This window comes from Salmo salar, chromosome 03 (genome assembly GCF_965601325.2).
Source record: "Salmo salar chromosome 03, fSalSal1, whole genome shotgun sequence".
In the NCBI taxonomy this organism is placed as follows: domain Eukaryota; kingdom Metazoa; phylum Chordata; class Actinopteri; order Salmoniformes; family Salmonidae; genus Salmo; species Salmo salar.
The window spans coordinates 19,193,074-19,208,384 of NC_138293.1; the positions used below are offsets into that span (position 1 = coordinate 19,193,074).

The window sequence follows — 15,311 nt, forward strand, 5'->3', positions numbered from 1 at the left end:
ATTCACACTGTAAATGGTATTTTTGCATCAGAGGGGTGTGTGTGTGTGTGTGTGTGTGTGTGTGTGTGTGTGTGTGTGTGTGTAAATACATGTCTGTGATAGGTAGTAAAAAATGGCACCATTATTCAGTTGGTAATCTTTACTTTTTCCTCCTACTAGCACAGACTTTGCTGATAGCTACTTTGAGGAAAAATGGACTTACTAGGACTGAGATGTGTGGTTGTCCCGCCCAGCTATATTAAGATGAATGCTCTGGATAATAGCATCTGCTAAATGACTACAATGTAAATGTAGGGGGGAGTTGGTTATGAGGCTCTCCAGAGAGTTGGTAGGGAATGGTGTGCAGTAAACGCCTGCACAAATGGCTCAGGGGACAGGAGACCAGGTCTGCTAGATTAGGGCAGCACCCTTTTCAGGATTGTCAGTACCAATGTTCTCATGAGGATTGCAAACCGTTTAGAAGGTTTGTTTGCATCTGATTTGTAAGCCCACTTAGGCTATTTTCATTCTGTTGTAATATTGTGTAGGCTTAGTGTTCAGAACTGTATCCCTACATCAAGTAGCAAATACTTTAAACCAAACATCTGAGAATAGTGCGAAAGATTCTGGTTTTAACATGACCAACAACTTTCTGACCAAGGTTCGAACAGTGACCAGGGTTCGGACAGATTAGCCTGCCTAGTGGTTGTTTCAGCAATTTGTATGGCCTCCCAAGTATTTGAATGTGATTTTCATGTGTGCTTGGCAATGTGTGGCTCATTGTGCATTTATGCGTTTGCTGTTCCTTGCTATGATTTGTGGTGATGTGAGTGATGTTCTGGATGAGCAACATTTAACACAAAAAATAACCCAACCCCTTCCCCCAATTTGCACACTGTTTCTCAGCAGATTGTCCTATGTCACAGGTAAGGTACATTTGTCACAGGTAAGGTACATTTGTGAAAGGCGTTGTCCCTCATTTCCTGAGTAGTCAGCAGTTTTTAAATGCCTCCACTCTCTCTAAGAGCCTGCTTAAACCGCCCATGTAGGGCTAACCAGTATCCCCCTGGCAACCAGGCAAAGTCACTGAAAGCCAGGATTTGCATGGCCTGTGGCCTGTAGCCTTTAAATCCCTCTCCCTCAGTCCGCTCAATCACACGGCAGTGTGTGTGTGTGATTAGGTGTCAGCCAGCTCTAGTAAAGATCTCCCCTTCTCTACCTGATGCTGTTCTATTGTTACCGGGGCGGGAGGCAGCTGGTGATGGGGGAGGGGGGCGAATCGATACAGTATCCATTTTATTTAGAATTCTTTAGCAAAGTAGCATTAGCGAAGGCTAGTTTGATCATCCATTTTTAAATAGTGAGCCAACATTTTTTTCAGCACTTATTTCCATGACTGATCAAAACTACTTTTTTCACGCTGTCTCTTCTCTCTGTAGCAGGCATATAGTGAGCAATATGTTTGGAACATCAAATCGCAATAAAATTGCATTATCAAATCGCAATACATATTGAATTGTGAGAATCGCAATACAAAAATCATATCGGCACCTAAGTATCGAGATAATATCATATCGTGAGGTCCCTGGCAATTCCCAGCCCGAGAGGCAGCACTATAATGACAGCCAAGAAGGATGCTGGGTAATGTCCTGTTGGCATGGCGTTAACAGCCTCTCCATATGAGTGCCTGAATGTCTTCTGGCTGGACAAGAGGACAGCTCTAAAAATAGGCCTATTTGCTGGTTCAGGTCCCATATCAGGTTCCGGCTGAGTTTGCCAGGAACAAAAAGAGGAGGAGGGACAGAGGTTTGGGGGAAGGAAGTATAAGGGTGGTAAGAGACGCACGGAGGCTTTTCCCAATCGGACTGGTCAGGGGCAGTCTGCACAGATGGAAGAGCCGATAGTCGCACCCACCCGGGTGCTTGAACCCACGGTGGCTGTCGAACAGACCGAAGGTAGATGGAGCGACGTTGTCAGATAACAACTTCATCCGGAATGAGGAATATATAGATATATACGTTGATTTGACCCGTGGCATCTTTTTTGGTGATGGTAGAGAAACTGTTGTTTTTCTGAGGGGTCCAGACCTGGGTTTACTACTTTGGCTTTTGTTCTGCTCAGCTTAGGGACGAGAAGAACAAATGACACAGCTCTGTGGATAAGGATTGGGCCTAGTGTTTGGGTTGGTTTTGGTATAACTTGATTTAAGTTTAGAATGAAACATCAGAAACTGTAGTGTGTGGATGGATTTGCAAAAAAGTCAAGTTGACTAATTGGTGCATTAATTATGACAGACGGCAACGGGATATTTTGTTGGGACTTACCGAGGCATATTTTTATAACTGTCACCTACATTGACATGAGCAGGTGCTGTGTATCTGAATATGGTGCATCTGCCTATGTGTGAATGGTTTGACCTAGCTTGAGGGTAGGGGACTCGGCACCTGTTCATTCTTCCATTGCCATCTCTTCGAATACATTGATATTTTTACCCATAGTGCTCTGTGTACGGTGTCAAAAGCACCCAGAATAACTAGCTGCTCTACTGCTTTTGTCTTGTTGTCTCTCTGAGGACAGTCATAGATGTATTGGGCTTTTTCTTGAACATTCACACACTGAATTATAATTCCGTTACTAGAAAAGTCTCCGCCTATGTTTAATCCTCGTGAGGTTTGTGGCATTCATTTGGTTTTCATGCTATTTTTAGACAATACTTTATATACCATTTGCTCTTGTAAGTGGCATGGGTTTTCTCTATTCTTACCCATTTACTTCCTTTTTTTGTATATGAATGCAATAACAAAACAACATATAATCCAAAGTATTATGGTGCAGTATCTCTCTTAGCTGTCAGATTCTTTTAACTACAAAGGCTTTCTGATTTGGATAACATTTAGGCCTGTATTTTGACCATCTCACAACTCAAATGGAACAAATTGCATTTGTGTGAATTTGTGTGTAGCCGTTCTCCTGTACAGTATTGGCTTCAGGTCTGACTCTTTTCTCTCTCGCCCACCATTACAGAAGGCAAAGCACAGCCAGCCAGTAAGAATGGCAAGAAGCCTGAGGGAGCAGGTGGAAGCTCCTTCTTCACCTGGTTCATGGTGTTGGCCCTCCTGGGGGTCTGGACCTCCGTGGCCGTCGTCTACTTCGACCTGGTCGACTACCAAGGCACCATCGGTAAGTGACACCTTGACATGAAAAACAACTGTTAACTGTAGGAAGGCTACATTTCCTACTAGCTACAGCAAGCAGTCTGTCATAGTCTGTTGACAGAACTTTCAGCCTTCGCCAGTCACAAATGTCATTGAGGAATAACCCAAAGTGATACTGAGTGCTTTGATGCATTTTAACATTGAACTTTCAACTTTTCAACCTTGACGTTGTTTTACCTTTGGTGCATGTGCGCACATGCTCAGTGTGTGGCTCGGAATATGCCTGTACACTAATCATGTTTGGATTCATGTTTAAATATTGTCATTTCTCCAATGTGAATGTTTTTGTTTGGTCTTAATCTTGCATGTAGCCAAGGCAAAGGACATGCAAAGTACCCTCTCTGAGACACTGCAAGGTATGATATTTGTGCCTATGATCATGCCCCTAAATAATTGTCAACCATTTCACTCACTAACCCTCCTGTCCTAATTGAAATAATCCATACATGTTGTCTAATCACTTGCTTTTGACTCAATTCTTATCAAAGAAAAGATAACTCATTTTAAGTTTTGCATTAGTCTTAAATGAACATGTCATAGGAGAGACTTCCTTCACACTATTTCTAATTATTAATACCAATTAAATAATTTCCACTGCCATAGATATAATGCAATGTAAATGAACAAATGTAATCCAAAGCTGGCAAAATACTATTTTCCATGCTTTTTTAATGCCGAGCTAGACAATTTGTAAAAATACTTAGCCACGCTATGTTTATTATACCTCATAATTAAAAGTAAATAAATATTGAAACGCTAACATGATACTACAATGCTAATGTGATTTTACCAGAAACGCTAGTATGATCATTTCAAAAATTGCTAATGATAATTAATAGCAATTTAACGATGTAACTTCTGGAAATGCAGAAATGAATGTTAATGTTTATACTAATAATCATGTAAGAATAGTGGCAATGAACATGTTATTATAACTTAAATGCTATTGTGTCCCCCATCCCGCTTTCGATTCAGTTGCATAATGTATTATCCCACCTCATTTCACCATTCATACCCAACCCCCATTGACCCGTGGCTAAAGACTGACTCCTGTTTCTTTGCTAGGTAAACTTTCGTCCTATGACGCCGATGGAGATGGTGACTTCGATGTGGAGGATGCTAAAGTATTACTAGGCAAGTTCATCGATTTTACTGGATTGTTATTTATTGACGTGTTTGTGTGATAATCAGGGGAGGCTGGTGGGCTGTGCTATAGGAGGATGGGCTCATTGCAATGGCTGGAATGGCAGTGTAACGGCTGTCGTAGAGAGTGGACCAAAGCGCAGCGTGTTGATTGCTCATGATGAATGTTTATTATAACGCAAAACACTAAAGGAAAAAAGAACAAAGAGACAAATGAAAGCGCACAGTTCTGTCAGGTACATGGACTAAACAGAAGACAACTACCCACAAACACAGGTGGGGAAAAAAACCTACTTAAGTATGATCTCCAATTAGAGACAACGAGGACCAGCTGCCTCTAATTGGAGACCATCCCAAAAAACCCAACAACATAGAAATAGAAAACTAGAAACTAAACAGAAACACAAAACACCCCCTGTCACGCCCTGACCTACTCTACCATAGAAAATAACATCTTACTATGGTCAAGACGTGACAGGCAGAAATGGAATGGAGTCAAATGTGATTTCCATATCGTTTGTGTTTGATTCCATTCCAGTCATTACAATGAGCCCATCCCAATGAGCAGCTCCTCCCACCAAATTATTTGGGTTTTGTTTTGCATGACTGACTTTGGTATACCGGATCTCTACCACGGGACTATTTTAGTCAATTGTACCAAACGAACTGAACAATGAATCCACGAGGTCTGCATGTGCATGGTGTGAAATGGTGTCTGGAATTGGATTCCATGCTGACCATTGTGTTTCAGGCCCACACCACTGACATGACATCCATTTATCACTAGACATGCGCCACAGTTAGCACAGGGCCAAACTGCTGCATGCTTTAAGAATAACTTTACAAGGACGTAGATGTGGTGTTCTCTCATCTCAAAGTCGCTTGTCATATATTAAAGTTGCTATTTTCTTTCTAAACAAAAGGGAGAGCTTACTTCAGGAGTGTTTTCTCCAAAGAGGTGGTCCCATGTTCTGATATTGTCTCCTCTGCCGCTCTCTGCCATAAAGACTCCTGCTCTGCTTTGTCACCCAGACCACTGCCTGTCTGGCACAGCTGTTGTCCCCCTGCTGCTAGTGATAGATTCTGTAGAGTCCCTCTGCATGCCTCCCTCTAGGCTATTCTATTGCTATCCTCTCCTCTCTTTAGTTTCTAACTCTGCTTCATGCGACCTTAGACCTACATATAGTTTCCCTTGCTGCCTAACCTCGCTTAAAACTTTCCACCCTCTCCTTTCCTCCTTTTTTCCTGCTCTACCACATCTTTCTCCTCTTTCCTTTTCTCCCTTCCTTCCTCTCTTTCCTTGTTTTCCCCTCTTTGCGTAGGCCTGACCAAAGATGGCAGTCAGGAAAGCTCGGACTCCCTCGCGGAGGTCCTGGATATGTTAGCGGAGGAGGGCTCTGATTGGTTTCAAGGCTTCTTCACCTTCCTCTATGGCCTCATAAACCCGTTTGAACCATTTGAGGATGAGGAGGGAGCAGCGGAGGAGGAGGAAGAAAGTGCTGGCACTTCTCAGACTGACGGGGTTCAGGGAAAGGGTTGTGTGATCTTAGGCCTCCACAACCAGTAACCAGTAGCCATATCCCTCTTGGTATGAGGTCCCAACTTGTTGCTCTTTTAGACTTGTTTCCCATTGCTTGAGGAGCAAGTGTTTGTGGAAAACCCCTCCTTAAAATCCCCAATCCCTAGTAGAATACTTTCTAAAGGGTTTTATCATGGCACAGTCAACCTCTCAAATCTCTTTTTGAAGATTTCATGTGGAGGGACGAAGACTATGCCTTTGAGATTTTTGGAGCACTTTCAAATGCCAGACTGAATAATGCTTTTCTAGGATATGTGCATTTCCACTGAGAAGACTGCTTGCAAACTACGAACTTATGCAATGAACAGTTGCACTTTGACAACAGATGGTTGTCTCCTTTTTCCAACCACAGTACTGCATGCCCTAGGGTCCTAACCACAGCACATATTTAGCCACTTAGCAGGAATTATATTTGTATTTTTTTTACTTGTTGTTCATCATTTCGTCTTAGTTTATTGAAGCTTGTTGAAGGGTATTTTTTAAGCCATTATCAGTGACGCATTCCCTCGTTATGGTATTTCTTTGTCTCTTGTCCGGGTTAGGATCACTATTAATGTTTGTTGCTTTTTAAACGTCTTCAGGTCAGCTATTTGTCCCCGTCTTTCCGTTTTTGTCTTCGTCATCAATTTGTTAAACACAATACAAATAGTGTGCATTTGTGTCTGGATAAGTAGTGCATTTGTATGTATTGGCCAAGAGACTTTGCACAGTTGGTCGTCTACTGTTAGATATTCAGAGACCGGCTTGATGAAGGACTTATTACACAGGTGTTAATCATTTCTTTTCTTAAAGCAAACCCCTTGAGAAACTAGCTTTTGGCTGTTCCTTAAACCAATTGTTTAGAAGTCCTAAAACAGGGTTATGAAATATGAGGTCGTTTTGGGAAATCCCTGTTGAGGATTCCATGCATTTGGAGCCTTACTCAATGGCTAAAATGAGTTCGACTTTTACCAAATTCCACACCCCATGAACATTTTACCTGATTTGAGACACAGAAGATATGGCATTATCCTCATGTCAACCCCAACGTCATAACCTCAACCCCAGATCTCTGAAACAGATCAGTGCTGACTCACACTCGCACCCTAAAGAGACTCACCCAGCTAGCTTAGTCTTTAAATGCTAAACATTGTAGCCTATAGGTGGAACTCAACCGCTGGAGAGTGAAGTTCCAGTCATTTGTAATTGCATGGTAAAAGAAATGTGTAATCTATGACAACATTGAACGTTTTTTTTGTAAACAAACACAGGCTTCTAGTAAGTATGAGCAAACACAAATGTCTGGCACAAAAGGTACAAGGAATAGCACTGTTAAAGATGCAAGAAACCTGCTGAACAAGCTTTTGGGTGGAGCCCATTCAGACTTCATACTGGCTTCAATAATTTAGACTTGACTTGGTGCTCAAGTCCAATGACTGAACAACGACAGTATAGCTACATAACAGGTTAAACTGGTGAGGTTAATGGTGGACTACCATCTATTGTTTTATTTGGTCTTTGGCACCATTGACAGAAGGGTCAATGATCCTCAAATGTATTGGTTAGGTGTAAAATCCCTTATACAGACATGTTACACTCACATGGTTGTCATTTCTGAGTTGTACATACTCCTACAAGTAATGTAATGAAACCATCAGAATAGGACATATGGGTAAGCACTATGAGTGTGTTAGCATGTGTTGTCTATGAGGTGTAGCATGGGCATGTTTTGAGTTGTCAAATATTCAGATCATTTTTTTTAATGGTCACCTGATTGTTAGCTACTAATGCCATGTTCCTTTTGAAAAATATCAGATGAACCTCGACACGATCGGAAAAGAGCGAGACACAGAGGTACCCCGCCCACCAATTATCTCTGCTGAGAGTAAAACGTCAAGAAGCTCTGAGTAGCCGACGCAGCCAAATGTCTACTTTTTAGATGTGTGAATGCATGGCATCACATTCATGGAAAGCTGGTCTGCTAGTTAGAGAACCTGTATATCCTGCTAAAATGTTGAAAACTTAACATGACTAACTTAGTGATGATTTCTTACAGTAGTCATTGTTTTTTCTTTTCCCTATCGACTTAGTTGAAACAGAATCTCCAAAAACAAAGTTCAAGAAAAATAAGGCGACAGAAGGTACTTTGTCGTGGATCAATGTCCAGATTGCTTTGTAGGTTGCCTAGTTGTAGAATTTTGTCAGCTTTTCCGTGTTTTGCCTATAACTCAGACTCTATGATTGAGGTCTGGCTCATTTTGTTTTTTAATTGATACTGAATTTGCCCCTAAATTGTGACTACACCCCAGCTGCTATGGTACAAATGACTCTTAATACTCCAAAAGCTGGATGTCAAAGGCTTTACTATTAGATTGTGAAAGAAAAGCTTAGCCCCGCTGGATAATAAATATTTGCCTGTGTATAAGCTTGCCAATGGTGTCAGTGAAAGCTGAGCATACTTCCCTCTATCTGTTATTGGTTGAGCTTGGTTTTGTTCTGTTGTAACAGTTGCTCTCCCCTACTATTGGTAGGCTTTTCGATTCGGCTGTTCCTATTGGTGGTTGAGTACCAAGCAGACACCCGTCTGAGACTATAACCGTATTTAACTTGTTGTTTTCCTAAACCTCAGATGAAAAGCCAAGACATGCTGCCAAGAGAGAAGCCCAGAAAGGTATTGCATGAGGAACCTTGTGTGTTCCAGTATACAGTAGACTTTGAGCTAAAAAGGTCTTGCTTTAGTTCTAATAACCACATTGTGGTCTTTAGAATGTGTATTTACTAGTAGAATGAAGTTTGAATTGATGAAAAATTATGGTTATTCTTCTTGGCATAAACGCTTGAATTGGTTTTTAGCCGCATGCTCTATTTGACTACCGCTTTTGTAGTAATAGGGTATTTGGTTTGAAATAATGGAAATTCATCTTGTCAGTGGTGTGCTAGGTGTTATATTCATATAACTGTTGGACTAACTGAATCCCATCCGTGTACTAAGAGGTGTCAGACCACACCCCTATATACCTTACATTCTGACAGGGTCAATTCTAGCGACACCTTTCTAAAGTGCAGAAAGATGCCACTTGCTGTTATCCTAACACTCCCAGTCAGCAAATCCAAATACCCAGGGTGCTTTGCAACCTACTAAATGCTTGGAGTGCAGTCCGAAAAATGCTTGCAGTGTGATCCTAGCAGCCTGGCGGCGAAAAAAAATGTCAAAACAGCTAAACGGTATTCTCGTATCCCAGAACACCCTCTGACCAAAGATGTGGGCTGGAAGCTGAGGGAGGCCCTGAAACAGCAGCTAGCCATCATCCATGAGCGAGTGGAGGCCAAAAAGATTGCCAAGATGGCGCTGGCCGAGGTGAGGAACATCCTGGCCAGGGAGGAGGAAGAGAAGGTCCTGGGGCTGACGAGGGATGAGTCAGCAAAGAAGGCCAAGGTGGCAGTGGCAGCTAGGATGAAGGAGGAGGAGGAGAAGATAGAGAAGGAGGAGTTTGAGAAGGCCTTGGAGAAGATTAGGAGAGACAAAGAGCAGGAGGAAGAGAAGGGCAAGAAAGCTAAGAAGGAGAAGAAGCCAGAGAAGAATTCAGGGAAAGAGGCAGAGGCAGTGGGTCAGAAGGCAGAGGCCAAAAGTAAAGAGGCCCCCAAAACTTCTGCTAAAAAGCTCAAGGTGTCTGATAAGGGGGTGAGGAAATGATGCGAGACTCTTCACACCTGCACTGATGTCGGTGATCATTCAGATCATTCAACCCCCCCCCCCCCCCGGTGACAGTGACACAGGATGTTAAGATTCATGAGAAACCCCTCCTGTGAGAGGTTTCACTCCAGTTACAAACCTCTGCGAAAGGGAGTAGGAAACCCCCTAGTTTGCAGGGTGCCCATTCCCTCAATGTATAGTGCATATTGTTTTAGCCACTCCCTGCTTGTGAGAATCACAATGCTGTCCTCTATAGAAGTATGAACTGTTGAATGAACGGTGCCACGAGGACCACAAGGTGCTAAAATCTTACATCAGAAAGATGACTTTATTTAGAGTCACTAGAGAATACATTAGTAGAATTGGACAAGGACGCAATCATTTATTTTGCATTTAGTGGAACTGGAACTCGTGATTTCATCAAGGGACAAATGATAGATTTGAAAGGATCAGCTGTGTGTGTTCTGTGTTAATAAAGTTGCTGGATACTTGAAGGTTTCCTGTCTTCAAGTGCACTTGTCTCACGGTTCAATAAGATGCTTTGGTGTTACACAAGTGGGCATCACATGTATACACAAGGTCATGCATTGTGCCGAAAAGGGAACTTTCTCCCATTTCTACTGGAACACTCTTCTTTTGTTCTCCTATCCCGATCTCTCTCTTAGCACTATAGACCTCACTTTTTCACAGCATATTGGAACACAATACAAATTCAGTGTTGAAGTGCAAAAGTCAACCCAAATCAGCCTTTAAATGTTATCTTTTTATTGTTGTTCTTTTGAATGATGTTCTTTTTCTAAAAGTTGATACATAAGACCTAGATCTCAATCCTAATGTTACTATATTATTACTAGCCATATACATGAATATTACTAAGCCACCTAGCCAAATACAGTATACATCATACGGAGTTGTGGCCTTCGTAAAGGCACTTCTCCTGAACATGAGTTGTTGCCATGTCATCCTCATCCCCCTGCATCACATGTAAAACCCCCAGGGCTGAAAGAGAAGGCTACTGTCGTCATTGGCAGAGAGGGAGCACCAGAGGAGGCTCCTGCAGCACCTGTGGAAGAAGGTACAACTCCTGCGGATCTGCACACACACACGTGCACACACACACAGCAGCATTTAACTGTAGTAGATGGTAAAGCTCATAAGAGGTAGCTTATGTGTGCCTGTATGCTCTCTCTCAATGAAACCCACCCAAAGGAGAATACACCGGTCGCATCGGTGGTGGGCAAATCCCTTGAACACCATACAGATACCACAAACACATTTACATTTGAATCATTTAGCAGACACTCTACCACACTGTTCCATACCTTCTGTATGTTAAGAATGTGACCATACTCAAACATAGCCTACTACCTAATTTCCTCATATTACAATTATATTACTTGCCCTTGTCAGACGTTTATGCAGTATCCTAATTGCCTAAACATGCAAGTTATTCCTCACTATTTTTATTGAATTTGAACTGCGGGCTGGATTAGACAGAAGTAGAACTACAATCTCACAAGCGCTCTTAAGGCTGACTCGCTCTTAAGGGATAGTTTTTATGAAACCTTCAGCCTCAGTAGAACTGTGTCCACCACCAGACACCCACATGGTGCTGCTATAGCTGTCTATGTTGAGAGTTAACCAGTAAAATCACTGTACAAACATGTGGACTCTATTTATTCCATATGTCTGCCACCTGTCCAGTCTATTTCCCCAGAGGGGCTGTCATTGGTTGAGGGGACATAAGCCTCATCTACCATTTACCCATTGGCTCTGATAATCTGTTTTTGCCAAATACCTGGCACTGTTGTGTACACGACATGCTTCCACCTACTGTCGATTAGACACCTCCACCTGTTGTGACAATACAAACTAATGTACCAGAGCTATACCTACCATGGTTTTAGTCAGCCGTTTCTGTACTGTAGGTCTACAGGTCCATGATTTATTTTAGCTTTTAATAAAGGAGCATACACTTTTTTTCTTTCTTATTCTTTATTGACACACAAACTTAGCAGTTTCTTAAATGTGTCTCAAGGAAGACATTTGAAATGTTCTGTGCTAGAGGAATACTATGAAGTATGCCAGGTAATGCCTTAGTTCAAGTTAAGGAACAGGTGGATGGTCTTAACGGTTCCCCTCTGCCCCTTGCTTCAGCCACACCAGAACACATTGTTGAAGAAGTGATCGAGGCCGTCAAAGCAGAGGAAGCTACTGCTTTCCCACCAGGTGTGTGTGTGAGCTTGACAACATTTTCTAAGATGTTTGAATGGATTGTGGCTTGAAATTGTCAAGTTTAAAATGAAAAATGTCAACCAATATCATAGACTCGTATAACTTAGTGTCATGTTCAAACTTGCTTTAGTTGGCTTTGTCAGGAAATCCACGTTATCAGCTAAATTGCTTAACGCTGTCTTTTCCCTACAGAGCCTGAGGTTGTTGAGGAGGAAGAGCCTGAGGTAGATGAGCCTGAAATCTTTGAGGAAGAGCCCGAAGTTCTGGAGGATGATTCTTCTCCCTTCGAGGAGCATTCTTCTCCCTTCGAGGAGCATTCTTCTCCCTTCTGAGGAGCATTCTTCTCCCTTCGAGGAGCATTCTGTCCTCGGGGCCGTCCTTCGAGGAGCATTCTGATCCCTTCGAGGAGCATTCTGATCCCTTCGAGGAGGATTCTGATCCCTTCGAGGAGGATGAGCCTCAAATCGAGGAAGAGCCCGAAGTACTGGAGGATGAGCCAGAGGATGTGGAGGAGGAGGAGGAAGATGTTGAGGAGGCCGTACCAGTTGAAGAAGAGGCTGCCCCTATGGAGGAGGTAGTTGCTACTGTAGAAGAGACCTTCGAGGGGGGGGCTGCCCCTGTTGAGGAAGAAGTTGTAGAGGAAGCCGCCCCAGTCAAGGAGGAAGCTGCACCTGAGGATGAAGAGGATGCACCTGTTGAGGAGGTGGTTGATGAAGAGGCCACACCTGAGGAGGAAGAGGATGCACCCGTTGAGGAGGAAGATGTCCCAGTTGATGGGGAAGTCGCTGCCATGGAACAGGCTGTTGAGGAAGAGGCCACCCCCGCAGAAGAAGAGGCTGCACCAGTTGAGGAGGAAGCTGTGGAGAAGGAGCCAGCAGCAGAGGGTAAGGAAAAAGAATCCAGAACAGAACAATAGGCTTTTATTCCAGGTAGGCTTAATCTGGGTCTAAAAAGTATTGAACCAAAAATCCTTTCAAGTGCTGACGAGTCATTTTTCTTCACACTGCTTTCAGAACGAGCACTGTTGAACGCCAGGTGCTGCATTGCTGAAGTGTATGACACTGACACATTATCTGCTGAGAATAGCTACATGTATGTAGAGAGATCATGCACAGGCCCTTCTCACAACTCATCTTGGGGTAGTGAATAGGGCACTCACTGTCTCCTGTCCATTTTGCATTGCTTATGTCACCTTTTGGAAAATAATAGATTCAATCAGTGTTTTGGAAAATAATGGTGTGTTCTTATATCCATTGTTGCTTTGCTCCAAAGAAGAGGTAGAAGAAGAAGAGTCTGAACAGGAAGCAGAAGCTGAATCAGAAGAAACTCAAGAGGAGGAAGCTCTTCAGGAAGAGCTTCCAGGTGTGTGTGTGTGTGTGTGTGACTACGTATGTGCACATGCAAGTATATACAGTTGAAGTCGGAAGTTTACATACACCTTAGCCAAATACATTTAAACTCAGTTTTTCACAATTCCTGACATTTAATCCTAGTAAAAATTCCCTGTCTTAGGTCAGTTAGGATCACCACTTTATTTTAAGAATGTGAAATGTCAGAATAATAGTAGAGAGAATGATTTATTCCAGCTTTTATTTCTTTCATCACACTCCCAGTGGGTCAGAAGTTTACATACACACAATTAGTATTTGGTAGTATTGCCTTTCAATTGTTTAACTTGGGTCAAACATTTTGGGTAGCCTTCCACAAACTTCCCCCAATAAGTTGGGTGAATTTTGGCCCATTCCTCCTGACAGAGCTGGTGTAACTGAGTCAGGTTTGTAGGCCTCCTTGCTCGTACACACTTTTTCAGTTCTGCCCACAAATTTTCAATAGGATTGAGGTCAGGGCATTGTGATGGCCACTCTAATACCTTGACTTTGTTGTCCTTAAGCCATTTTGCAACAACTTTGGAAGTATGCTTGGGGTCATTGTCCATTTGGACGACCCATTTGCGACCAAGCTTTAACTTCCTGACTGATGTCTTGAGATGTTGCTTCAATATGTCCATATAATTTTCCATCTTCGTGATGCCATCCATTTTGTGAAGTGCACCAGTCCCTCCTGCAGCAAAGCACACCCACAACATGATGCTGCCACCCCCGTGCTTCACGGTTGGGATGGTGTTCTTCGGCTTGCAAGCATCCCCCTTTTTCCTCCAAACAGAACGATGGTCATTATGGCCAAACTGTTCTATTTTTGTTTCATCAGACAAGAGGACATTTCTCCAAAAAGTACGGTCTTTGTCCCCATGTGCAGTTGCAAACCGTAGTCTGGCTTTTTTATGGCGCTTTTGGAGCAGTGGCTTCTTCCTTGCTGTGCGGCCTTTCAGGTGATGTCGATATAGGACTCGTTTTACTGTGGATATAGATAATTTTGTACCTGTTTCCTCCAGCATATTCACAAGGTCCTTTGCTGTTGTTCTGGGATTGATTTGCACTTTTCACACCAAAGTACGTTCATCACTAGGAGATAGAACGTGTCTCCTTCCTGAGCGGTATGACGGCTGCATGGTCCCATGGTGTTTATACTTGCGTACTATTGTTTGTACAGATGAACGTACCTTCAGGCGTTTGGATTTTGCTCCCAAGGATGAACCAGACTTGTGGAGGTCTACAATTGTTTTTCTGAAGTATTGGCTGATTTATTTTTGATTTTCCCATGATGTCAAGCAAAAAGGCACTGAGTTTGAAGGTATGCCTTGAAATACATCCACAGGTACACCTCCAATTGACTCAAATGAAGTCGATCAGCCCATCAGAAGCTTCTAAAGCCATGACATCATTATCTGGAATTTTCCAAGCTGTTTAAAGGCACAGTCAACTTAGTGTATGTAAACTTCTTACCCACTGGAATTGTGATACAGTGAATTATAAGTGAAATAATCTGTCTGTAAACAATTGTTGGAAAAATTACTTGTGTCATGCACAAAGTAGATGTCCTAACCGACTTGCCAAAACTATAGTTTGTTAACAAGAAATTTGTGGAGTGGTTGAAAAACAAGTTTTAATGACTCCAACCTAAGTGTTTGTAAACTTCCCACTTCAATTGTACCTCCAGATGTTGCAACCGTGAAAGTAATTTACTTTTATTCTTTCTTCAGTGCTTTCTTTCTCTCTGTGTCTCTGTGTGTCTGTATGTCTCTCTCTTTCTGTCTCTGTCTCTCCCCAACTAACTGCAACTGTTGCTTCTCTGTTGCAGAGGAGATAGATGAATTTGATGAGCCATTTGAAGAGTTCACAGGTTGGTGCTAAGATAACTCAGTCCAATGTTCTAACTAGGGACAGCACTTCTCTATATGTTGTATTCTTTCATAGTGGCCGTTGATCCTGTTCTCTGAAACCATGGCCAGTAGTACTGCTCTGTAGTGTACTCAAGACTGTTGAAGCTGGGTTTTTTTAGTTCCAACTGTGGTTTGTTTTGTTTCTACAGAAGAGCATACCGAGGTAGAAGAACAGATTGAAGATGCACCAACAGGTAAACTTTAATT

The 15,311-nt window shown here is 42.5% G+C and overlaps 1 protein-coding gene across 12 annotated transcripts in view; it reads left to right on the forward strand.

Annotated features, from left to right (window-relative positions):
- Positions 1-15,311, forward strand: part of LOC106599166 (aspartyl/asparaginyl beta-hydroxylase) — a 28,425-nt gene that overhangs the window by 8,120 nt on the left and 4,994 nt on the right. For 2 of the 12 annotated variants that reach the window (XM_082973326.1, XM_082973327.1), the window contains exons 2-11: positions 3,004-3,159; positions 3,506-3,550; positions 4,260-4,328; positions 10,587-10,664; positions 11,747-11,818; positions 12,017-12,148; positions 12,202-12,708; positions 13,097-13,186; positions 15,023-15,064; positions 15,254-15,298. In XM_082973326.1, the coding sequence (XP_082829452.1) occupies positions 3,004-3,159; positions 3,506-3,550; positions 4,260-4,328; positions 10,587-10,664; positions 11,747-11,818; positions 12,017-12,148; positions 12,202-12,708; positions 13,097-13,186; positions 15,023-15,064; positions 15,254-15,298 (1,236 nt within the window). Of the gene's footprint in view, positions 1-75; positions 1,935-3,003; positions 3,160-3,505; positions 3,551-4,259; positions 4,329-5,659; positions 6,565-7,710; positions 7,750-7,985; positions 8,037-8,524; positions 8,567-9,137; positions 10,084-10,586; positions 10,665-11,746; positions 11,819-12,016; positions 12,149-12,201; positions 12,709-13,096; positions 13,187-15,022; positions 15,065-15,253; positions 15,299-15,311 lie in introns of those variants that run through there. The other 10 variants (XM_082973325.1, XM_082973324.1, XM_082973328.1 and 7 more) reach the window with 10 other exon arrangements.